Source organism: Aspergillus aculeatinus, assembly GCF_003184765.1.
Source record: "Aspergillus aculeatinus CBS 121060 unplaced genomic scaffold BO66scaffold_42, whole genome shotgun sequence".
Classification (NCBI taxonomy): Eukaryota; Fungi; Ascomycota; class Eurotiomycetes; order Eurotiales; family Aspergillaceae; genus Aspergillus; species Aspergillus aculeatinus.
The window spans coordinates 217484-241855 of NW_020291511.1; the positions used below are offsets into that span (position 1 = coordinate 217484).

Here is a 24372-nt window from a genome sequence, read left to right on the forward strand (position 1 = left end):
AGACAGTGTTTTCTATTGACTGTGGAGATCAAATACTACAAAATGTGTGTGCTCGAAATAGAAGTTAGGTGGAATAGCAGAATTATGAGCCTTGAAAGACCTATGTGCAAGTAATCGTGAGTTCGTAGTAATGAAAACCCCCCATGCTTAGCAATGCAACCGAACGCCTTGTGGAAGTGAAAGGTAGAGAAAGGAACTAGACCAACGACGGCTTGGCCTTCTTCTTGATCCCCAAGCTATTGGCCAAGGGCTTCTTAGCCTTCTTGACGCGGGCAAAGGAAGGCGGCGGCGCAGGGCCCCCAGACTGCTCGCCACCAGGGAAGCTACTGCTGCTGCCGTTGCTGCCACCAACACTGTTGCTGCCGCTGCCGCCGCCGCCGCCGCCGCTCGCCGCAGGCTCCTCCTCCACCTCCACCAACCGCTTGACCCTCTCCCCGGACTCGGTCATAAACGCGCGTCGGGCAGCCTCCTCGATCTCGCGCTCCGCGCGCACCGCCTCCTCATCCTTCTCCTCGCGCACGCGCTCCAACGCCGAAACGGTGCCCTCCTCCCCCAGCGCCTCCGTCCGCTCCATCCGGGCATTGCGCGTGCGGATCTCATCCAGCGCGTCGGCAATCGCCATCTCCCGCTTCGAGTCCAGCATCTTCTCCTCGAGCTCCGCCATCTTGTCGCGCTCCTCCTGCTCGGCCTCCTCGCCCTCCTCGCGCTCCAGCCGGTCCAGCGTCTCCTGCTCCGTCTCGTCGTGGTTCGGCAGCTGCGCCGCGTCGCGCCACGGCTCGAAGTTCCGCTTCGCCCCGCGCTCCGCCCGGTAGTCCATGTTCTTCGGGTCCGTCACGAACGTGATCTCCCCGCTGCACCGCGTGCACCGGATGTAGAACCGGTAGATCGGGATCGAGAAGTATTTCTCCGAGGTGGTTTCCTTGCGCGCGTTGAATTTGCGGCCTTTGTAGATGAATTCGCCTGTCGGAGCATACGTATTAGTGTGGGTTGTGGTGGGGGGTGGGGGGGAGGTGATATGGGGACTGGGGATTGGGACTGGGGGGTTGAGACTGGGGATGCGGATGGGAGATTCGGGTGAAGGTAGGGGCTTGGTACGCACCGCACTTCTCGCATTTCATCGAGAACGGTGCCATCAGGCGCACGGTGATCACCTTCGGCCCGGTCTTGCGCAGGTGTTTCGGGACCCGAGTGATCGCGCTCGGATCGAAGTCCGGGGGGTAGTACTTTGTCAGGACCTGTTTGGGTGGTTAGTTTTTGGTTTGGTGATGTGGGGTTTTGTGGGTGATTCGGAAGCAATATACCTTTCGCTCAGACATGGTGGCGGTTGAGAATGGTGTTGGAGGGAAGTGGTGAGTGGAAGTGAGAGTGTTGGTGTTGGAAGGTGGTTGATTGCTTGATGATGGCGACGGCGAAGGCGAAGGCGATTTGCGCCCGGCCGCTATCGAGCGATAGGATCATGTGAGAGTCACGTGCGCTTATCGATATGCCTACGCAGTTACCGACTACGGAGTAACCAGTATGTCAGCTGCGCTGCCTCACTACATCTAAAATAATGCCTGCCAGGTGTACAATTTACTCTCAAGCAGAGCTGCGACGAACCATCTTCTACATTCAATAGCATTCCCCCCTCAAATAAATAATGTCTGCTATGGATCCATCGGCAAGGAATACAACAATACCCGGGTATAATTCATCCAAACGAACGCCCAGTAGTCTATGCTCCAATGTCATCTCACTGCTGCCTCGTGTTGCTTCGCACCAGCCTCGTTCCTCGACTCCGTCCGCTCGCAGGCCCGGGCGTCTCGTCGCTTTCCGCCTCAACTACCCGTCGCCTGCTGCGCCCGCCTCGCACGCGGCTCATTGCCTGCCGCAGCATGCCGTCCGCTTCGTCGTCCAGCTCCATCTCCACTTTCTCTTCGAGCGTTTCCGCGTACGCGGCTGCGCTGGGCGCATCGGCATGGGCCACCTCATCGGTCCATTCTTCGGTGTACGATTCCTCCCGAGCCCCTCGCCGCCGGGAAACGCTCTTCCCCTTGCCTTTGGATGATCGCGTAGAGCTCCGACTGGCTGTGGTTCTAGTTTCTTCAAACACCAGTTGTTCGGTCTCTTGGCCTTCCAGCGCCCAGATCTCCAGCGCGCGAGAAAGCAGTGTGCCGGCGATGCCAGCGCCCCCTGCTGCATCGCCGCCCCCGCTGGCCCCAAGCACTCGTACCGCTTCGTGTAGCGCTGTCACGGCTTCCATGGTGCGGCTCAACTCCAGTAATACAAGCCCGCGAGCAGTGTGCAATGAGCCGACCAGCCCGCGGTCTTCGTAGCCTCCGACACCCGACGTGGCCACGCCCGATGCGCTCCCGCCGCTGCCCCCTAAGAATGGGCTGTACCCGAAACTTGCGCCGGCGGCGCCGATGCGTAGGCACTCATCGAACTCGGTCAGCGATTCCGAAAATCGCCCAATGCGACGCAAGGCATGTCCCAAGTTCGCACGCGTCGCTACCCACGCCCCAGGCTCGCATTCCAGCGATGTAGCCAGCGCGAGAGACCGGCGGAAGAGTTCGACGGCCGCCTCAAGGTGGTTCTGGTGATAGAAGACAACCCCGAGTTCGTTCAGGACCAAAGGGTCGCCACCAAGAGACGTTAGCTCGGAAGATGGGTTGGCACGGATGGCTGGGGCAGACCCCGACGCGTCCCCGGTGGACATGGAGTACGCTGCCGAAAGGTACTCTTGAGCAAGGGACATGTTGTTTAATGCAAGATGCTGCATGCCTAGGAATAGCTGAGGCAGGTGGCTGCCCTGGAAGAGCCGCGCCGCCGTGCTATACGCGGCAATCGCCTGATCGTGCTCGCCTTCGGCGGCAAAGGTGTGGGCAAAGCCAATCCATGCTGGCGCGGAATGGGGATCCAGCAAGGAGGCTTTAGAGAAGAACCGTCGCGCCTCAGCGATCTTGGAAACCGATAGATAGTATACACCGATAGCGAGGTAAGTGTACGATTCCTCTGGAGCGTGATCGGCGAGCGTATGCGATAAAAGAAAGAGTGCGTTTGTGGCTCCGGTCTCGTAGAGACACGCCAGATGTAAGGGATAGACTGCAGGCGGATGTCCAAGGTGGCTTTGAGCGGACACGTGCATTGCAGCTGCCGTCTGCGTCGAAGATGCACTCGTTTGCGACGTGGAGAGGATAGACGAGGTGAGTTCGAGGGCTTGTGCGAACCGACACTGTGTATATAGGGCTTCTGCCCGCGATAGCAAGATATCTGGATTTTCCGATAGGTTGTAATGCGTCGAAAGAGTTTCGGTGGCATCTGAAAGAATCGTAGGGGAGGAGTACTTGGACAGTCGGGTGGTGTATAGCATCTTGGTAAAATGGGCCGCCTCTTGCGCGACTGACGGATCGGGGCTGGAGACAGAATCAAAGTCGAGCGACTCGAGGAACTCCAGTTCCTCCGCAGGCGACATGAGCGAGTTCTTCATGAGCTGGTCGAACGCCTCGAAGCACTGAACATCGATCCGGACCGCATCCTTGTAACAATCCCGCGCGCGGTCGAAGGCATTCTGCTTCGCGAAACAGAGCCCCCTCAGGTAGCACATTGCTGCCTCAAATCGGACATTGTTTGCGTCTTCTTTTTCCCGCTCCTCGCCACGGTCGATCCGCGACGCTGTTGTCTTTCCGTTCCGCAAAGTAACATGGCTTTGGCCGTTGACGTGTTGCAGCTTGCGACGACTGTTGCTGCTGCGGACCAGATGAGTTGGATTATGGTCCCCGAGGACGGAGAGCGCCTGTTCGAACTGGTTCTGCTTGATGTAGCAGTGTGCGGCAAGGTAGCGACAAGCCGTGCTTCGGGAGATGAGGTCTTTGCGGGAGAGGAGGGCCAGGGCGCGGGCGTAGTTGTTGTTCGAGAAATGAACCTGTGCTAGCCAGAAGGCATCTGAGTCACTGTCTGGAACACGGCGGTCCCTAGATTAGTCCGTGTAGACATGCGAGCAAAGAGCTCACGGCCGCATACCGTCGGGGGACTCACTGGTCAGGGCCAGCACCTTGTCGCCGATGTAAATGGCTGCGTCATGCTGGCCTCGGTTCAGCGCATCCTGGCGCCAGGAGCGCAAGAATTTTTCCATGAGCGAGACGAGCACGTGGAAAGCGAGACAGGAGTTGTTAGGGGGAGGTTCACGGACGACGGGGCGGTCACGACGGTGGCATCCATCGACCGAGAGGCATGAGGCGGGTTGGAGGGGCGACGAATGTTTGGGCGGGAGGATAAACAGTCCGCGGGAAAGAGTGGCGGTAAAGCGTTCGCTGACGTGCGTAGTACGTAGTGCGGCGCAGGATCTGCACAGATTGCAGAGAGAAGAGAGTGAGGGTTGATTGTAGTTGGTCAAAAAGAAAATATTAAGTATAGGCCCCAAGTTGGAAGGGAGACAAGGTAGAAGATGGAAGCCGACGACACAATTGGGAGACTATGGATGGAACTGAAAGCGCGTCAACCTGCCAAGTGGGAAGTGGTCTGTGCGCTTGCCTGTTTGGAGAGTTCGGCTCACCGCCCAGTAGCAGTATGAGATACCTAGTGGTTCGTTTAACAACCTCAATTTGGATATGCCCAATGCTTACTTATAGGAGAGACATGCAGAGGATTTCGTTTACTATTGACCATTTCGCCGTCTATGGTCGACGGACAGCCCGTGTTTCAGACTGCAGTCACCCTTAAAGATCCACTGCGCGGGACAGTGGTGGATCCCTTGTATCTATACAGCGAGTCGGATGCAGATGCTATGCGTACAGGGATTGAAACAATCTACGCTCGATCCTTGAGAGCTTGATTTGCGGAACGACCATCAAGTGTACCACCATTGAGAATATTCTGTCATGTAAGGTAAAGCAGCAAGTAGACCGGAGCACCATAGAGATGTAACTTCGAGCACAAAGCCCCCACGGCTGTCAGCACCTGTCTATAATCAGATCGTCGTGATATTATCAGAAGGAAGGCTGTCCAGACGTGTACTCAAATCTTCAGCATATCCTCAGTTAATAAGATATGACAGTGGCATCACTGACCAGAAGAAGGATCGACATCTTTAGAGCTCTAGGATTTGAGACAGCCACGAATTTACAGCAGTTGCCGCGTATGCCTCAGCTCTCAAAGGTTCCATCACACAGCCCCTTTCACAGAGAGAAGTCATGGCTCTCAGAGATGCACACTATTGCAGTGAATGACCTCTCTAGGCTTCCACCATCATCTTTCCGCCTTTTCTATCTTCTCCTATCCACAACCTTGCCATCTCATCAGAATGGGAGCCACCATCCACACAAGCAGAGCCCCTCCACCCTTATCTCCATCATGGCACTCCTTCGAAGTCATCGATGGCGTTTACGACAAAGCCATCTTCTTCAGACCATCTATTTGATGGGACTATTCTCTGTGGTCGGAATCGTCCTCATCTGGTACGGCGTCAACTCAGACCGCGAATACATCCACCCTTTACTTACTCAGTTAATCCCCGCGGGCCACTGTGCGTGTCTGACCTCAACCACTTTTCAATGTGCAAGCTGCTTGAACTGCGCTCCCAATAAGCCCTCTCTCTCAGACTGCACTTCCTGCTGTCTCGGCCTGGAAGTTTGAGGCTGGTCGAGATGGTGGCAATGAAGGATTAAGTCGAGCTCAGTGCATGGCCGCTTTCCCAGGTTTGTTCGAAGACATCTTGCGTGCAGGGACATTCTGGAGAACGCATGGTGGCCTCGACGTCGAGCACTTGGAATACATCCCGTTAAAGCATGGCATGGCGCGGGCGTTCATTCATCGCGGAGAGCTTTATGTGGTGAACGCGCTATCACGAGGTGAAGATCATCGACGAAAGATTTTAGCTGTCCTGAGTGCGATCCACCGTGCCTTGATAACAAACCCCGAACGAGCCTCCCAGCAAGATCTGGAGTTTGTCTTCTCCGTGGAGGATAAAGTCACGGACGTGACCACTGACGACCAGCCTATCTGGGCATTTGCAAGGTCTGCCGGTGAAGAGGCGGTTTGGCTCATGCCTGACTTTGGCTACTGGGCATGGGAGAATGTACAAAATTCCATTGGGCCATACGACCAAGTAGTCGACCACAGCAAGTGCACAGAAATTCCCTGGTCGCAAAAGAAAAGACAGCTTGTCTGGCGAGGAAAGCCCAGTTTCGCACCTAAGCTGCGGCGCGCGCTGATGGATGCTGTGCGAGGCCAGCCGTGGGGTGATGTCAAACACGTGGATTGGAATCAACGAACGAACGTTATGAGCCTAGAGGACCATTGCCGATACATGTTCATAGCCCACGTTGAAGGTAAGCTTTTGCGTTTGCACGCTGATGGTTGTATCTGGTCTAGCGCAACGCTGAAGATGGATCTTAGGGCGATCTTATTCCGCGTCTCTGAAATACCGCCAGGCGTGCAACTCGGTTGTTGTAGCCCACAAGCTGCAGTACATTCAGCATCACCACTACCTGCTCATTTCAGAAGGACCGAGCCAGAATTACATCGAAGTCGACAGGAGTTTCAGTGACTTGGCAGCCAAGTTGAAACCGTTGTTGGACGACCCATCATGGGCAGAACGCATTGCCAGCAATAGTGTACAGACATTCCGCGACCGATATCTCACCAAGGCAGCGGAAGCGTGCTACTGGCGTATGCTCTTCGAGGGGTACAGTGACGTCTGGAATAGCAGTGTTCCGGGTCAGTCAAGGTATCAAGAACAGCAACGAGGGTTCCGATACGAGTCGTTCATTCTTCTGGATAGTCGCATGATGTTTGAATTTGACGCAACGAGCGCAACGGGCGCGATGGGCTGAGGGAACTGGGAAATTGGAAGTTGGTGGTGACGCAACAACTGACCTACTGACAGGTCACAAACTATGGTCTCGGTATCATGCATGATAAATAGGTAGTTATTGCATCAGTGTTGCGCTAGTCTGTGTTGCGAGTTGGGGCAAACGAAAGAAGGTCTAGTAACCTAGTATCACATACGTCAGGGTAGAAAGTTTCATGGGTGTAAGTTGAGTTGGTGGTGACTTGCAAAATCAATTCAATGGATCTTTCAATTCATGAGAAGAGGCCAGTCATTCCGATCGATCTTCAGCTCTCCACTCACTCACTCGATTCAACTCCAAGTCTCCAACCTCTCGATTCCAGTTCTGACCACCCACGGAGTACTTCTAGGTACGCTTGGCTTCAGTTCCAAGAAGTGGTCGGCCAGTAAGAGTTCGACTATAATCAGAGAGGGCCTGTGCTACTTTAGTACTTACTCAACTTTAGTCTGCAGAATCTGGTATCAACCTAAAAGGACTTGCGATCGACCATGATTTGGGCAGGTTAGCGAACCTCTCCGGTCAGACGACTTGTCTCACCCCAAGCCCTCTCCTTTCTCTCGGTTGTGCAGAGGTGAGATTGCAGTGGGTGGGAAATGCCATTGGGCCCTGTTTATCCACTACGGCACGTCCAAAGTGGAGTTACGATGGACCTTCTTGGCGCTGCAGCTGCGGAGTGCGCTTCCTTCATCCAAACAAACCAACAATATCCCTTCATTTGATAAATTCTTTCTTTCATCATGATTGTCGGTGATCGACTTCGGCCTTCAAGGGCAGGGCAGCGACAGTGCAATCACTCATGCAACCAGTATGTACATGTACACTGTACAGAGACTATGCACTGAGTCTGCTCTTGTTGGGGCCCTGGACCACATTACGAGCATTCCTCCCCTTCGCTGACAACCGGTCGATTCTGAGTGGCATACCCTCCCGTGGCGTCAAGCAAGGTAGCTCCCACCCTCCAGATGAACCATGATCTGTGCGGAGATCGGCTCTGGCGCTCGACCACTGGGGTGACGCCAGTGGGGCCTCGTCAAGGGCGCGAACAACCGACTATCGAAGGGATCGTCGCGCGAATCGGCGAGATTTCAGCTCAGCTGAGATCTGCAGCCACAGCACTCTTTCAGAACCATTCACAACTCGTACCGTCTCTATGGAGGTCGCACGGGGGAGCCGAAACGCCGTCTACACACCGAAAGTGTGGAGGCTGGCTGACTGGCTTATAACACAGGCTTGCGTCCTCTGATTGACTTGAATTTATTGCTTTCTGCTCTGTTTGTCCCTCGAACATCACATCATGCCGTCAGCAATTCCCAAGCCCCCGGGGGTCTTCCTCCTCGGCAACCTCTTCGACGTGAACTCTGGCAACCCCTGGATGTCATTCAACAAACTTTCGACTAAGTATCGTAAGCCTTCACCTATTTCAGGCCTGATGTATTCTCTCGGTTCTAATGTTTGTTTTGCTTTGCAGGTCCCATTTGTAAAGTCACCATTCTCGGCCACGACATTGTTCTGGTCACCGGCGCCGCCCTCCTGGAAGAAATCTGCGACGAGAAGCGTTTTCGAAAATGTGTCAACGGGCCCATCGTCGAAATTCGACAGGCGGTCCACTCGAGTCTATTCACAGCCTTCCATAGTGAAATGGACTCTTGGGGCGTCGCCCATCGCATCATGGCGCCCCTTGTCACCCCGGAAGCCGTCGCGCAGGTCTTCACGGACATGCGCGAGGTATCGAACGATCTGATCAGGAAGTGGACCGCTGGACCGCGCCAGCGCGTCAATGTCACCGACGACTTGGATCGTCTTAACCATGCCGCGAACATGCTGTGTTTCTTCGACCAGCGACTGCACTGCCTAGAAGGTCCAGAGCCGACGCTCATCAAGGCCATGGAGGGCGCTACCACCGAAGCTGTCCGACGCCCTAGCCGCCCGAAGTTTCTCAACTGGCTCCTCTATCAGCGCAAGTTCGACAACTTCAACAAGGCTTTGCGCGATTATTCAGCCGACTGCATCGCACATCGGCGCGCCAACCCGTCCGCCAAGAAAGATATGCTACACGCGATCATCGAAGGCACAGATCCAGAAACAGGAAAGGGATTGGACGACGTCCAACAGATTGACGAAATCATCAACGTCTTTATCGGCAGCGCAACGGCACCGAACCTTGTTGCGTTCGCCCTTTACTATCTGATGAAGAACCCCAAGGAGATTGCGCGCGCCCGGGAAGAACTGGATGCTGTCGTTGGAGGACCCGGTGCCCAGATCAAACACGAGCATCTGGCAAACCTCCCCTACTGCACTGCCATTCTCCGCGAAGCCATGCGTCTCGCCCCTCCGGCCCCTGGCTTCAACATTGAAGCCATCCCATCCGACGAAGGCCCAGTCTACCTCGCTGGAGGCGAGTATGAAGTTCCGCGTGATCAACCCCTCATCGCGATCCTGTATGGTGTGAATCGCGACCCGGCCATCTTCGAGGATCCCGATGCATTCAAGCCCGAGCGTATGGTCGGCGAGAAGTACGACCGGTTGCCGTCGAGTGTCAAGAAAGGATTCGGAAACGGCAAGCGTCACTGTATCGGGAAGCAGTACGCGTGGGAGTGGTCGTTCTTCACGCTGGTCAGCATCCTCAAGGATGTGGAATTTGAATTGGCCGACAAGAACTACGTGACCAACCCGGCGACCGAAAACTATAATGGCGCGTTCACCGTGAAGCCACTGGGACTTTTCGCTGTCACAGGGCCCCGGCCCCGAGCAGGCTAGACCCTCTGGTGGTCTTTGGAGTTTCCCATTCTGTGTCTTATCCTCATGATATCCAAATTGCGGTTGTAATATATGCTACATGTTGCATGTTCCGTGGTACTACTCCGGGTCATTCGACCTTTTTTGATTCGCTATGATCTAATGCTATGTGGATTCTTTCCTTGATGCCCGTATTGCCCAGCTCCCTCTACTTCGACTTCGACTTGTAGTAATCATCTGACTTACCCAGGTGAGAACATAGCTTGCCGACTGCCTCTGAGAGTATGCGCGTTCGACTCGTGTCGGGCTCACGGTCCCAACCTCGCATCTTTCAGCTCCTGCTTAATCGTAGTTACTGAGCTTGGATTTGCCACAGCCATGGGATTGTTGTGGGGCCTAGACCTTTCATCCCGTGATGGGATCTATCGATCCATGGAATAGACGGTACGGCCCGCGTCTTAGTAGGCAGGATTATACATAGCCGAGACTTGCAAGTAAGCGGTGGACTACATGATCCGGGAAAGGCTGGAATTAAAGGCAATGCCATGGAGGTACAGACAGTGTTGACTGTCAATACTATATGTGGGAAGTTTTAAGCGGATTTCAGATCTGCCGGTTGTGTATATTTTTTGGGTAGTGCCGTCGCCACTGCAGCCGTCTCGCTGATCTCCGTGGGAGTAAAACAGATGAATTTCAGGGAGGGCATTGTCTGGTGACCTAAGATTGGAGGAGTTCCCAAAATAGAGGTATATCTTCCTTTATTCCGAGCGACTTTGACCTGTTATGAAGATGTAAATGACTCTGTTTCTTTGAACTGATCAAATATTCTTCCTTTGCCACTAGAAATAGTTATATTGATGTATGGTAAAATTCTAAAGATAAAAGGTGGATCTTAACATACGTCAATAGAAGTCAGCGGAGGAGGAATGAGTATACCGAAGGATATTGTGACGTAAAAAAATCAGGTCTTAAGTCTCTCTGGATTGAATGTGAAGGAAGTGGCTTTGGGAGCTCATCTCCTGTATATGATTCGCCGAGAGCTTCATCATATCTTGCCTCAGAAGCGGCATAAGGATGATGATCTCACGCAGTTGAGTAGTGCTTGCCTCGCACCAACGCCACCAACGCATCTGATCCGTGAGCATCTATTTCTATGTAAGAGCTTAGAGGGCCTGGAATCTATCGGTGGTGGAGCAGAGACAGCTGCTGTGGTAGAGGGTGCCTTCCAGAGAGTCACCCAAGGGTTGTATGAGTTGCGTGTCATGCTTGAACTATATCCTTTTGTCCACCAGAAAATGCATGAAGGTCCCCATAATTGACTACACACTCAAGCTACGGAAGCGGAGTTATCGCCGAAGAGAGTGAAGTGAGCCTCATCCCTTGCCCTCCGCCTACGACTCTCACCCCCAGAGCTGGCGAGGGGCGAATCTAACCAGATTCCAAGCTTATGGGTATAGTACCCTGCTTCCGCACGCGACCTGCTCATACCGAGGCATTATAGCCTTAACAACGATCAGCAGAGTTCAAGCCACTTCGCAGTGCAACCGATCATTGCAGACAGCCATCCTCCCACGGTGGTCGAACAGACCGTCTGAATGAAAATCCGATTCGCCTTTCTGTGCCATCTCTGGGGTCATACAACTGGGGATCCAGTCAATTCGCTCGGATGCCCTTGTCCAACAGGCGAACGTCGATGGACAAAAGCACGCTCCCCCCAGCCCCTCCCTCCCCATGACATGTGATCAAATGCAATGCGTCGACGTCTGTTCTTGTAGGGCCCTCCGAGAAAAAGTCGCCCCGGCCCTGATTGCAACACCTTTCGCAAGCACCGTTGCCGTGATGTGGGGCTGGATCCCCGAATTCCATGATCTATTTTCTTGATTGTGATGTGGGGGTTAGCGTGAGTGCTAACTTCGTTCTTGACTTGGTCCGTTGTTTCCGATTCATGTAGGCTTCTTAAACTTTTGAGATTAGCATGTTACGGTACCGAGAGAGTGCATCAATGCGGTCTTCCTCGGGCGACTCAGCATCCTTGCGGTCCCGTTAGCCATGGTGATGGGCTTGGAGGAAATCATGCCCAAAGCTCTCTCTGGAACATAAGGGAGTTGGGAAAGAAGCAGATGGAAACAGAGTAACGGGGGTACCTGGTCAAGAATGACAACTGACGTCTAGACTCGCTCAAGCAATGCCATGGAGGAAGTTCAGAGCCAGCGTGCAGCTCTCGGACCATGCCCAGATTCATGATCGGTTGAAGCCGACACCGGTAACTGGAAAGTAACCGGTTTTTCCTTCCATATCCTGAAGCTGGGTGTTAATTGGAGAAGGGCCGCAGTGGGAGAGATGATCGACTGCAATGGAAATGTGTCACAGCAGGGAATAATGAGGGTTTTAAACCATTCCATACTTGCTTTTGAGGATGTCTGTCTGCTATCAATCTTCGATTCGATACATGTCTGCAATCTGATGCAACTAGAATTGACTGTTGATCAGACTGACCGAACGAGAGAGAGTGACAGAAAGGGTGAAGCAAGAGAGCAAGAGAGATAGAGAGGGTGTGTAAGTGCAAGTGCAAGTGCAAGTGCAAGTGCAAGTGTGTGTGTTTCAGACAGAAAAGGGACAGTCACGGGACGAGTGCCATTGCCTTACCTTATTCTATCCATCCATCCAAAGTGGTGGATTCCACCTTCAGCTTCCACTTCCCTCTTCCCTCTTCGTTCTTCCCTCTTGCTTCCCCCCCACTGACCCGCTCATTCAGTCATTCATTCCATCAATGGATCAGTCAACAAACACTTCCCAGTTACCCGAGATCGGTACTACCACACAATCACGGTTCCCTTCCAAGGACGGCTCAAAGTTGCTCCAGATTCATCGGGGTAACACAGAAGCTGGATCATTTGCCAGTGACCGTCTGGCCAATTCACATCCAAAACACGCCAGTCCGGATACGAATACCCTGGTCTGCCTTTCCATTGACTCGGAGCTGGGATCTATTGCCCTTAATGATCTGACACGCTGTCTCATCTGCCTGTCGGCTTCAGTCTCTCCAACCTCGCTTGCCAGGAAATCGATTGATTGGTCTTCGGGGCAACCCACGTCAGGGCTCGATGCTGACGACAGATCAGCCGTGAAGCTGAGCTCAGGCATCCTAAGCGACCAATTCTACACTGCCACTCAATACTCCTCCCTCAAACCACCACCAATCGTCATTCTCGGATCCGCCCATAGTAGGAGAGCCTTGTTTCTCCGAGTGATGATGGACACTAAGCCTGCAAAGAATTTTCATCCTGACTGGTATTCAGTAGTTCCACACTTTCAATTCGCATTTGACCTACATGCAACCCAATCGAGCCATGGTCGAGTATTACCGGTCATGCAACTGGTTCACTATCCCAATCGCTACCGTGACGGTACGCCAGCCATACCATTTCGAGGCTAGGATGCTGAGCTAATTTTAATCTCACTCTCATGATGTTCAGCCCAAGAAATGTATCATCTGCATTGCTGTTGGTCTGTATTGTTTAGACTAGCTTGGGTAAGCTCGCCATTAGCTACGCCAAGAGGGTCGTTTAGCCCTAACTGGTGCACCGTGATCGAGGATGCGCACTGACGGGTACCGTACACATGGTCATACTACACGGCGCTCCCGGGTACATGCAAAAAAGGAGTGGTAGTGTATACCGAAGCACTGGAACGACTTGCTTATGCCCTTCCCCAGGGCTCCAGGGCCCCAGGCCTGCCTGCTCTCATCCGTTCCCGGCTGCCGCATAGCTCGGTTAGTTCATTATAATTATTGCTCTGGATCCGTGCGCATGTCTTGCCAGACTAGTATACTCGATGAGAAAAATAACTCTAGGTCCGGACAGCTGGATGCATAATATCAGCTGAGACTCATTTGGCGGGCAGATCTGGCTCGACCTTTGTGGCCTAGCCCTCTCGATATTCATGCAAAGCCTGTTCGCTGATCATGGTTGGACACACCCATCAATGATCAGCAGCGCCAAGTGAAGCCTTGCCCGCGCCTCAGAGCTATGATCGTTATTGTCTGGGCACCTTTACAGCCAAGGCCCGGCGTATGACATGGATCGGGGTTGCAGCGCGGACTGGAAACAGGACGTCCAGCGCGTGGCTTGAGAAGTCACGAGTCAAGTACCAGTGCAGTGGAAAAGCAAGGAGCCATGGCTGACTGGCTGGCTGGAGGGCCTGAGAGAAGAAATATAGAATGGTTCGAGTAACCACGCACGGTGGATATTCAAATACTGCTTTGCGAGCACGAGCCACGACCTTTCCTTGGTTATACGCCCGACCTCATGTTGCACCCATTGCGCAACCTCGTAATATTTTCTATTCGAGCCAATCACATCAAGCAGAAGGTCCCTGGAATATCCGGGATTTGGCTCCCTTGAGTTCTCGGATACGGTGAGCTGAGTGCATATTATCCTTATAAGGAAAGAAGGTTAGATTGCAGCAAGATCGGCCTACTGACGGTTTGACAGCGAAACACGCAGCAGCAGGTGGAGGCTCTGTCACTTCCAACACGCATTGCTACCCCGCAAGACGCCGAATATATGAATCCAGCCTCCAGCCTCGCACCCGGCTATCTTTAATGCTACTTGCGTATGGTGTTCGCCGTTACGGAAGATTTTTGTTCACGCCGACAGCAGTACTTCAACACCCGCCTTGCTCCCATTCCTTTGATGTCTATGAAGATGCGGTCACAGCCTACCAAGGAAGACAGATGCTCTAGCGATAGCTCTGGACAGAAGCAGGATCCGATTGAGCGGAGGAGATTGCAGAATCGTTTGTCACAGAGAAATCATCGTGAGTGGGATCAATACGTGATAGCAGTCAACCCCATCACTCACAAGCAACATAGGTCGAAAGATCCGGGACCGCATCGCAAAGCTTCAGGAGCGCGTCATCGCCAGTGAACTACGAGCAGCTGCAAGCCTCAATGGTTGGGACCATCCCAGCTCAATCAACGGGCCGCCAACGATGGATCGAATTTCGCCTGTCTTTGACCCCAACGGCACCTCCGCTTCGTCGATGACCGACGGGTCCTCCGGCTATGCATCAGCGTATATGTCCCAGTCAAGATATTTCTGCTCATCATGCAATTCTGCGTTGGCGCCATTGCCGTTGTACTCGACGCAAATGACAATCACATCGCCTCTGTACGACATCACCGAGATAGATGCCTCGAACATGTCCCCGTCGGCCCTCCGAAACCACCCCTATTTCCCGCGGTCTAGCTCCAATGCTTCTGAGATCCTGCAAGGAATGACAGGTGGATACGCATCAGCTGATGCAAATGCACCACCTCTTTGCGAGCCATGGAATGGCCAAACTCAGTACTCAGGATCGTCGCTATACTACATCACAACAGGTAAGACGCATTTGGGCTTGCAGACTCATAAAGCTGACCGTCTTGCGACAGAGGCAGCGTTGCCACAGATCATGCAAGCCTTGAGCACAGGACCGGCGCGACCAAAGGCAATTATCGTGCTCTCGCAGAATACGCAGCATGGTTCAGCGCCGACCAGCCTACCAACGGCGCAATCACCACCGACTGCAAGCAGCACCGTCGAACTCTCAGGATCGTCGAGTCCTGTTGAGTTGCATGAAACCTTGTGCCAGTGCCAGAACCAGGGGTCGATGGCTGGATCCCCTGGCATGATGGCAGCTAGTGACTGGGTTAATGCAGGTACTTCAACGTCTGTTTGTCCGCTACATTCGCTACCGGCCAATGAAAGCATGCAGCTGATGATGATGTGAATGGACTTCATTTTTATATATATACCAATGTTGAGCTTTTGGGAGGAGATTGTGGTACATAGACTGCGAAATCAGATCCAGTGATTCTTCATCAGCTCTTTCTTTGCGATAGGATAGATGTCAAGATATGACGACGGTGAATTGTAGTTGGGAGAGTACCTCGTAGCTTCTGGACATGATGAAGCGGTGAGCTACGGAAGACAGTTGCTGTGGCAAGAAGCAAACATGGCGGCTGCTAAGTGTAAAGTCCGACCTCACCTGAGCTACTAGGACTCATACGGAGTACTCTGCCAGTATTCGTTGATCACTGTTTGTCGTCCTCGATTTCTCCCTCCCTGGTTCCGCATGCAGTAGTTTGCAGCACGAGCTTTGCGCGTCTCAGAAGGAACGCCGAAGTGCACCCACCGCAGTTATGGACTTAAAAGGAGTTAAGACGCACCAATCTGAGCGGAACAGCGCTGAATGTCTTAGAAGAAGTAGACCAGGATCCCCATCCTTGGGGCACGGTAGATGTATGCATCATAGCACACACCAGACGATAAACAAAACAAAATGCAGCAGTCGCTGTTTCGACCACAGTTCATCGTATGTCCAAGCCCGGACAGCAAGACGTCGGAGTCTACCGACCCCCGTGATTCTTGCCCCCTTTCCTGTACGTATCCTTGCCATGCCGATTGCACTCGAAAAAGAAGAATTAGTAGCTCTTCTATGTACAATGTACGGAGTCGGTAGTACCTCTAAAGTATCGCCACCGCGTGGGAAACTCACTGCCGTGTACCTTTTATTATTCCATCTCGCGTGGGCTTAGGGATGGGGTGGTACATTGTATGGTCTATGTATGTACCCGTGAGGAACTAATCGTCACCACCAGTGGAATAATCATTGAAAGCTGGCTCCGCTCACTGCGGAGGGATACACGCCAGCGAAGTGGTGGTACGCAGTATGTACATACATCCATACATACATACACCTGGGGATACAGGAATTTTGAATCCAGTGACCGTGACAGACGAGACAAGTGACAATCGGGCCGTGGTGCATGGCATACGATGGAAGGAGGTGGAGGTGGAGGGAGGGAGGGAGGATGTTTGCTTTTTCTTTTCTTGCTTTTTGCTTTTGTTTGGTTTGGGGAGGAACTGGGGGTTCTCGTGGGAAAAAGGGGGAGAGGGGGAGGGCTAGTTTAGAGAGAGGGCTCGGGCTCGGGTTTGTGGGATCCGTTCGCAGGAGGGATTGGATTCCGTCACTGGGTTTCTTGGGATTGGGACTGATTTGGTTGCTCGGTGCTGTCTTGTCTGGTTGCTGGTGATGGGTTTTGTTTGTTCGGATGGATGGGTGGGTAAATGGGATTGGTAACATTGTCCGAGGGAGGGTCGGGGTTGAGCTGAGGATCCTTGTCTACGGCCTTTGCTTTAGGCAGCAGGAGTAGATTCGCAATTGAGATCCAGTTTGACCAAAGCCAGAAGGTTTCGTTTGGATTCTACGGAGTACACCTATACTCATTCCTCTCTCCGTGACAGAGCAGAAGAGCAACCAACCAACCTACCACGCACACTCCCCGCCATCATACCGATTCCACCCCGAATCCCAGCCCGGAATGTGGATGTTGAAAAACCGCCCGTTCCCCTCCTTCCCCTTGTTGAGGATGATCTCCAGCGTTGCGCGCACGCCGTCCGCCACCGGGAGATCCGCCCGCGGACCGCCCATCTCGGTTTGGAGCCACTGCGGTTGAATTAGCATTGACCTTATGACTCTCCTCTGGCCTTGATGACCATTCCGACCATTCTGACCAGATCCCAATGGTTGAAGAAAGGAAGAACAGAAGGAAGGAAGGAAGGATAGAAGGACGGGACGAACGCACCCCCGGACTAACGCAAAACACCGCGAACCCCTCCTGCTCGAGTTCCTGCGCGTACAGCACGGTAAGCATGTTCAGCGCCGCCTTGGTGATCTTGTACGACTGACTCATGGCCTCCCGGTAGACGGATTGCATCGCGAAGGAGCCGACGGTTGTGGAGCTGCTTTCGTCAGTTTCACCCAGAAAGTGGGATGGGGGACGAACATATTCACAATCTTCTTTGTGGTGCCCCTCCGCAACAGCGGGAGGAACTCGCGCGTGACGAGATGCGGGCCGTTGACGTTGACGTCGAAGGAGGAGGTGAGGTCGTTCCTGCGTTCCCCATTCCATGTTAGTCTTGAGGTACCGTCTACTGACACCCCTACCGAGAAGATAGGCAAAGTAAGGGAAAAGGAGGGGAGATACATCTCCAGCAACGACCCCCGCCCCATCACCCCCGCATTGTTGATCAAGACATCCAACCCCCGGCCCTCCAGCGCCTGCTCGACCAACTGCGCGGCTCGTCGTACGCCGGCTTCGTCGGTGATGTCGAGGGGGACGGGCGTGATGCGCGAGGAATGCTCATTCACGAGGGCTTGAAAGTCGGATGGCGTTTGGCTGGTTGTTGTCGATGATGGTGACGGTGATGATAATGATCGCGCGGCGGCGAAGATATGCCAGACTTCACTGGCCGGCTTGACGGCCAGTTGGCGCGTGAGTTCGAGGCCGATGCCCCGGGTTGCGCCGGTTATCAGGTAGGTCGTCATTGTTCTTGGGGGATGTTGAGGGTTGGTGGATTGTTGGAAGCACTTTGAGATCGTGGGTGAGAATAGTTCGAACTGCGTAAACCGTAGACTGGACTGTGGACTGTGATACTATGGCTCTGATTGAGGTGGATGGTTGATTTGGTGTTGCTGGTCAAGAGTGTATTGCGGAGTTAAAGTGCTCGGGCTCCGGTCTACTTGAGCGAGAGGTGGCCCACATCCCTCAGTGCGTAGGATTTGGAATTGTAGATGTTAGAAACCGAGGACGAGATGTTCTGTTCCGAGTCAGTGATTTGATAACGGCTGCAGGTTGGCGATGAGGTCATTGATCCGGCGATAACGGAGATTGAGCCCCAGTACCACTCGGTACAAACTTAATGATGGAAAGAAACAAACAAACCACAGCGGAAATACAAGCGTGTTGCATTCCCTGAGTACACTACACATAGATAAATTAAAATGAAGAGGGAGTATCTAATGACAACAACTTGAACCCATTTTCGAACTCCACATAACATGCGCCGGCAGTGATCATAATCGCCTAGTCCCAGCTAACCCCACCATCTCAGTAAATGCTAAAGAGCCACACAAACGCCAGTATGATGTTCATTACCCTTCTCCTACTATCGCGCTCAGCTCCACAAGGGTGGATGAATGTACTCGGCCGCACGATCGAGGATATTAGGTATGGACCACTCGCCGCTGGTGGAACTCTCCGGAGTCGGAGGCGGGAGAGATCCGAGGCTCGGTGTCATACTAGCTGCTACACCGGCAACTCCCATGCTGGACCCTGCATGCGGGTTAAGGTACGCTGGGGACCCGGCCTGACCGGCGGCTCGAGCGGCCTGGGTGGTGAATGCTGCTTCGAGTTTCTCCAGTGCGCGGAGGGTTTTGGTCAACGGCTTGGCCCACTGCGTCTGCGTATCAACACCGACACCAACGGATCCGGGTGATGCAGAGTTCAAGCCTGCTGGACTCGGGGCGGCAGTGCTAGGTGCTCGAGGAATGGTGCTGAGTGTAGGGGGAGCGGCCCCATCCGTCGGAGGAGCAGCGGCATCAGCTGAGTTGAAGTCAAGCTCGGCGTTCGCTCGCTCAGAGATAATGACCTTGAGCTGCTGCAGCAAGCTCCAGAAACGGGGGATGGTTTTGGATTCTTCGGTAACAGCCAAGAGGAAAATCGAGCTGATGGCTCGCTGTAGAGCAATCCACGATCGAGACGCATGTGAACTGACAGTATGCATTTCGATGTACGCCTCCACCGTCGTCATCAGATTGTTGACACAGTCGGCACGCATACTGGCTGCGGCTGGGTCGGCCGTTTCTCCCGTCAGCTTCAACGCTGGCCGATAAAGCTCGGAGGAGAAGTATGACGTGTGCAATTTGAGAACGACTCGCTCGAGGTGCTCCGTTGCAGAGAGACAGTATTTACGATCCCGGAGGTGAGGCTTGGCTTCTATCATGATCTGCTGGATGCGTTCCTTGTAGCCCTGGATAGTCTTGTAGCTCAATTGCGAGTGCGGACTCAGCATGCGACTGCGGACAACTTCCAATGCAAGACCAATGACTCGACACAGCGTCTCAAAGTACGAGATTTCGCCAGGCTTTGGATTGTCACGATACGCAATTTCGGGCTGGCACACAGCGGTCGTAGAGGGCCTGTCATAGGAAAGTGAGAAATGGCTGTCTTGCCATGCCATCGACCACCTGTCTATAGTTAGAATCATACTTCCTTGCACGTCATTTCGTGTTGGGGCTAAATGCAACATACCAAACGTGGCGGCGGCGATAACGCTCTGCAGCTGAGAAGCGACTGGACTCGACATGTAGACCGAGGGCTAAGCCCATCCGAAGCGTCATACCAAGAAGCACGTAGGAAATTCCGGGGTTCATATTGTATGACAAGACGTTGCCAATGACGAGTAGTGTTTGCATGGCATCTATCGTCGGCTGCGAGAGGAAGTTGGTCATACGAAGACACTGGTATGAGCAGCACACTACTATAGTCAGTAAGTGTCGACGAAATGAGGGTAGAAAAAGACGAACCATAGACTTGGGATGTCAACTCTCGCTCTTTGCCCGGGAGATCCGACGATTGACAGCCAGAGGCGAGCACGGCGAACAACAACCCCATGTAGGCAATAGTCACACCAAAGGGTTTCTGGGATTGGTCTGCATCGGCGCGATATACACCACCCATCGATGCTCGGTTACTTAGCAGAAGGTGAAGATTCATCTCAAATTGTGGAACATCCTCGAGGACAGGGTAAATGGCGCCTGCGATGTCTCGGTAATAGTAGAAGAAGCTGCAGGCAGAAGTGGTTAGCATTAATTCCTCACGTACAGGTAGATGCAAACTGACTCTTTGCACTGCTGGTCGGTAGGAAGGGCACTGCAGACGGCGCTGATGTCGAAAGTTGACATGTCAGAAGACCAGAGGTCAACAAACGGATACGTTGCCGATTCGTTGTCCAGGCCCAGCTTCGGCAAGATCCCACCTTCCAGCAAGGCCTGAAGCTGATCGGATCCAGACTTGTTGTTGAGGATGTACGCCAACACCGACCGGGACCCCAGGTGCACCGTGCCTTCACCAAAGGTGTTGGGCGCATGGATGCCCTCCCGCTCCGGGGAAGCAGCCTTCGACCGACTACTGGCATCACCACTCTGTATGCTCCCGGTCTCCAGCGAAGAACCGTGTCCATCTTCGGCTCTCTCGAGTCCAACCCGCAGATTGCTGATCGTTTGCTCCATCTCCCGCAACCGAGTGCGAACATTGTCCCATTCCTCCCGCGCGATCGATACTCGCCCGGGCCCTACCTGGCCCACCAAGCTTGGTCGATTAACTGGCGCCTCTGGTTTCGGGCGTGCTGGAGGCTCGGGTGGAATTATGATGGTCTCCCCAGGGACGGTTGGACTAAATGATTGCGGAAGCGAGCCCGTCATGATGCGCTTCTTGGAGGGGCGTTCGTAGGAGCAGAGATCGGCATGGTCGCGCTTGACACAGCCATCGCAGGGAAGATTACGGTCACATTTCACTTTCCGAGCGTGACAGGGGTAGCAGGCCTTGGGTTCGCGCGCCTTCCGTTTTGTGCGGATAATCGCGTCGACTTGGGATTGAGGCAGGTCGGCGATGGCCCGGGACGTGCCCGCCATGTCGGGACCAGCGACGGACGGCGAGTACGAGATGGACGACTGATAAGGAGAAGTCATTGTGGGTAGTGAAGTGAGCGAAGAGACGAGAAGTGGGTTTCTCGAGCTTCTGCTCGAGAAGTGAAGGATCGTCGGTGTAAGGATGTGGATTGCTATCTCGAAGCTAGAACATGCGAACACAACAGCGGAGATGACGGAATTAATGCGGGATAATGAATGGGCGCGGGCACTGAGCAGGATGTTCGCGGTGTTCACATTGGATATGTTTGATAAGACGAGAAGAAGATCAGTCCATGAATGATTGTGCAAGGTGTAGCGTGGATGTTGAGGGGCCCAACATGGCTTGGCTGACGAGAATGTGCTCCCGAGGTAGCAGGGCGCAAGATTGGAACTGGAAACCGCCGCCAAGTTCCAGTTTGACTGGAAAAACATCCCCTTGGGGAGGCCCACCTGACTCAGCAATCGAAATCGACGGCAGTTGCTCACGTGATGTGAGGGGAGTCGATCAGAGGTTCGCCCAGCCCTAAGCCCTACCAGGGATGAATGAAATGACGTAACGATCCCAGAAATCAATGCTTGCTGCCTTACTGCCTTGCGTACTACTCTTCGATCGATCTATTAACTATATAGTGATTAGTTCGTCGCTACACTTGAAGTGATACAGAGGAGCACTAAGCCTACTCAAGAAATATTATCCTTGAATATGAAGACTCCCGTAACTCTGAAGGGACTTCTACTAGGCTTCTTTATCATTGAGGAAAACTTTCCATTTTTTGCGATCGACTCCTCTGGCTTAAGATTGACTTGACTCAAGATAGCTAACACAATACAGAACAAGGAGTTTGGTGTAAGATTTCAAGAAAGATATACAAAATCGGGTCTATAATTATCTCCCGCTCACCACCTTACCCATAGCAGTTTAATGCAAATGGTATGGACAAATAGTGATTGGGTTGGCGACGGCCATCTGCAATACTGCTCGATGCATCACAAATGGAGAATCACACAATCAACATCCAGTGTCATGAGCATAACACCTCAATCGCAATGAATGCCTCTTGTCTCGGTCGGATGACGCTTTCCAATCTAGTAAGGCAGTTGTGTCGACGGATATTTTAGAGCAATACGCAGGGCCACTCCGTCTCTTTTTCGAGAGTAGGACTGCAATAGATCGATGTTCTGAATCGTTTTCTTGTGATGGCGATCAGCACTGCATTGTCGTACCCCTGCCGTTCAGCCGCACCAACACATCAGGGAGGGGGGCGGGGTCCGGTGGTGACAAGCAAACATATAAGCGAACTAGCACCCAGCTTCCAATGTTTTACTGCCGCTCTAAAAGTACCGGTGACAATCCTCCTGAAAGTCAACACAGAAAGGCTCTCATCATCTCCAACCGCAAGATTCAACGAGAGTCACTACCATGCATGATATCCGCTCTATGGCTAAGCGGCTTTTCAAGAAACCACGGCGACAGAAAGAGAAAACACCGTCTGAAAACAAAACCAGACCGAAAAAGGAGGATACAACCTCGCCAGAGGAGTCGGAATGCAAGCCAGAAAAGCACCCCCGGTCAATCTCTCCACCCAGCGATCTCTGGATCTTAGCCGAGCAAAATATGAAACAGAACCCTGATTTGGCCGAAGTCCTATCGGAATCGATGGATATACTGGAATCTCAATATCGTCTTGATCTGGAACACGGTGATCCAAGTTACCACGAACAACTCTGCAAACTCCTTAATGCCAAAACAGCTGAAGCCGAGTCAAAGAAATGGGAAGTTCACCTGGGAGACCATAGTGTCCCTGTGCGAGACCAGCTCAAATAAGTGTTCAAAAACATCCTCGCCTTTAAGGATGTTGTCAGTACGGCTGCAAGTGCAAGCCCGCCCGCCTCGATTGCCTGCGCTGGTGTGATGGTGTGCTTTACGGTAAGCCCTGACTTGATGCCCTCGCCGACGCGCTCTGTTGTTCGCAGACTACTAACTTCATTCAGATGATTATCCAAGCAGTAGAACAGCACGCCGTCCTTCTCCGAGGATTAGACCTGATTTCCGAGTCCATGATTCGACTTCGCGCGAGGGAAGATCTGTACCTGAGTTCCCAGACGGACCAGGAAACATATCTTCTAAAACAACTCAGGGAGTTTTTGACCTCACTTTGCTGCAAAATTCTCGAGTTCCAGGCCCGCGCACTCTGTTACTTACATAGACGCTCAGCTGCGCAGTTTCTGAGAGACTTCTTGGACTCGGACGGATGGGCTAGCCTGTGCCAAGATATTGAGAAACATGAAAAGTCCATCGAAACTACGACTTCCCTCATTGAAGCTAGAGGCACAAGGCAGAAGCAGAAGGATCTTCTGGAACGAATCGAAGAAATCCGAAATGCCGCACACCAACGCGATCTATGGGCGACAACATCGGCTCGAGATGAGAGGGTCAGAAAGTTTCTCAAGTTGCTATACACTTGCCCCTACAAGGATCGGAAAAACAGAAATGATAGGCGTGTGCCTGGAACATGCGAATGGTTTACAACACATGGTAAATTTCACAAGTGGCACCAGAGTTCTCCTGATGACCCCGCTGGTCTCTTATGGGTCTCAGCCGATCCAGGTTGCGGCAAGTCAGTCTTAACTAGATACCTAGTTGATGACCTTCTTCTCAATGACAATACACGAACCGTTTGTTACTTCTTCTTCAAAGACGACTTTCCAGATCAGAGAAGTGCAGCAGGTGCACTGGCAGCCATCTTACGTCAATTATTCATTGCGCAGCCCCAGCTTCTACACGATAGAGAATTGATCAAGATGGAGACCGAGGGAGAACAGCTTATTCGATCATGGTCTGGGTTATGGGAAATGCTTATATCTGCTGCTGCTCGTCTAACGGACGGGGAGATTATCTGCATTCTGGACGCATTAGACGAGTGTCATGACCATGCCCAACTTATCGAAGCAGTTAGAGAGTTCTACTTGGGACCGTATCGAAAAAGCAGGCTCAAGTTCTTGATGACAAGCAGACCATACGACCACATACGTCGTGGATTCTCGGATCTCGAGACAAAACTACCTACGATTCACTTGAGCGGTGATGACGAGCAAGAGGTCCAGCAAATATCTCGTGAGATCAACCTTGTCATCAGAAAACGGGTGATCGATATCGGTCAAAGTAAATCTCTAGAGGAAGACGAATGCAGCATGCTCGAACACCAAATGACTGCTGTTGAAAATAGAACCTACTTGTGGGTTAGTCTTACCTTAGATGTTGTCGAGAACATACCAGGTTTCACGAAAG

General features: G+C 52.8%; 7 protein-coding genes across 7 annotated transcripts; 4 read left to right on the forward strand and 3 right to left on the reverse strand.

The window, feature by feature from the left end:
• Positions 1 to 5: 5 nt before the first annotated feature.
• On the reverse strand, positions 6 to 4647 carry BO66DRAFT_430634 (TPR-like protein; the record flags this gene model as incomplete). The annotated part of the gene is made up of 8 exons (XM_025650539.1): positions 6 to 960; positions 1100 to 1235; positions 1315 to 1502; positions 1577 to 1602; positions 1737 to 3936; positions 4003 to 4325; positions 4482 to 4557; positions 4605 to 4647. 8 exons carry the CDS (start codon positions 4645 to 4647, stop codon positions 197 to 199), a joined length of 3756 nt encoding a protein of 1251 aa, XP_025501248.1. The 3' UTR covers positions 6 to 196.
• Positions 4648 to 5331: 684 nt separating this feature from the next.
• BO66DRAFT_413590 (uncharacterized protein) lies at positions 5332 to 6812 on the forward strand (the record flags this gene model as incomplete). The annotated part of the gene is made up of 3 exons (XM_025649422.1): positions 5332 to 5507; positions 5566 to 6308; positions 6376 to 6812. 3 exons carry the CDS (start codon positions 5332 to 5334, stop codon positions 6810 to 6812), a joined length of 1356 nt encoding a protein of 451 aa, XP_025501249.1.
• An 866-nt stretch (positions 6813 to 7678) lies between these two features.
• Positions 7679 to 9720, forward strand: BO66DRAFT_379442 (putative cytochrome P450). Its single transcript, XM_025645849.1, has 2 exons — positions 7679 to 8233; positions 8299 to 9720. Exons 1-2 carry the CDS (start codon positions 8125 to 8127, stop codon positions 9585 to 9587), a joined length of 1398 nt encoding a protein of 465 aa, XP_025501250.1. The 5' UTR covers positions 7679 to 8124; the 3' UTR covers positions 9588 to 9720.
• Positions 9721 to 12336: 2616 nt separating this feature from the next.
• Positions 12337 to 13173, forward strand: BO66DRAFT_403875 (uncharacterized protein; the record flags this gene model as incomplete). Its single annotated transcript, XM_025648894.1, has 2 exons — positions 12337 to 12973; positions 13094 to 13173. 2 exons carry the CDS (start codon positions 12337 to 12339, stop codon positions 13171 to 13173), a joined length of 717 nt encoding a protein of 238 aa, XP_025501251.1.
• Positions 13174 to 14260: 1087 nt separating this feature from the next.
• Positions 14261 to 15338, forward strand: xanC (transcription factor xanC; the record flags this gene model as incomplete). The annotated part of the gene is made up of 3 exons (XM_025644012.1): positions 14261 to 14384; positions 14440 to 14949; positions 15001 to 15338. The coding sequence occupies 3 exons, from the start codon at positions 14261 to 14263 to the stop codon at positions 15336 to 15338; spliced, it is 972 nt and encodes a 323-aa protein (XP_025501252.1).
• Positions 15339 to 16877: 1539 nt separating this feature from the next.
• BO66DRAFT_329158 (SDR family oxidoreductase) lies at positions 16878 to 17939 on the reverse strand (the record flags this gene model as incomplete). The annotated part of the gene is made up of 4 exons (XM_025644014.1): positions 16878 to 17057; positions 17197 to 17353; positions 17398 to 17505; positions 17599 to 17939. The coding sequence occupies 4 exons, from the start codon at positions 17937 to 17939 to the stop codon at positions 16878 to 16880; spliced, it is 786 nt and encodes a 261-aa protein (XP_025501253.1).
• A 629-nt stretch (positions 17940 to 18568) lies between these two features.
• Positions 18569 to 21143, reverse strand: BO66DRAFT_441150 (putative C6 transcription factor; the record flags this gene model as incomplete). The annotated part of the gene is made up of 4 exons (XM_025651320.1): positions 18569 to 19640; positions 19705 to 19930; positions 19980 to 20239; positions 20296 to 21143. 4 exons carry the CDS (start codon positions 21141 to 21143, stop codon positions 18569 to 18571), a joined length of 2406 nt encoding a protein of 801 aa, XP_025501254.1.
• Between the last annotated feature and the right edge of the window lie 3229 nt (positions 21144 to 24372).

What these genes read in the sequence shown, in the direction of transcription:
- BO66DRAFT_379442 (XM_025645849.1), top strand. Translation starts at nt 8,125, where the DNA reads ATGCCGTCAGCAATTCCCAAGCCCCCGGGGGTCTTCCTCCTCGGCAAC. An exon ending in CAAACTTTCGACTAAGTATC is followed by an intron (nt 8,234 to 8,298) that starts GTAAGCCTTCAC and finishes TTTGCTTTGCAG; the next exon opens with GTCCCATTTGTAAAGTCACC.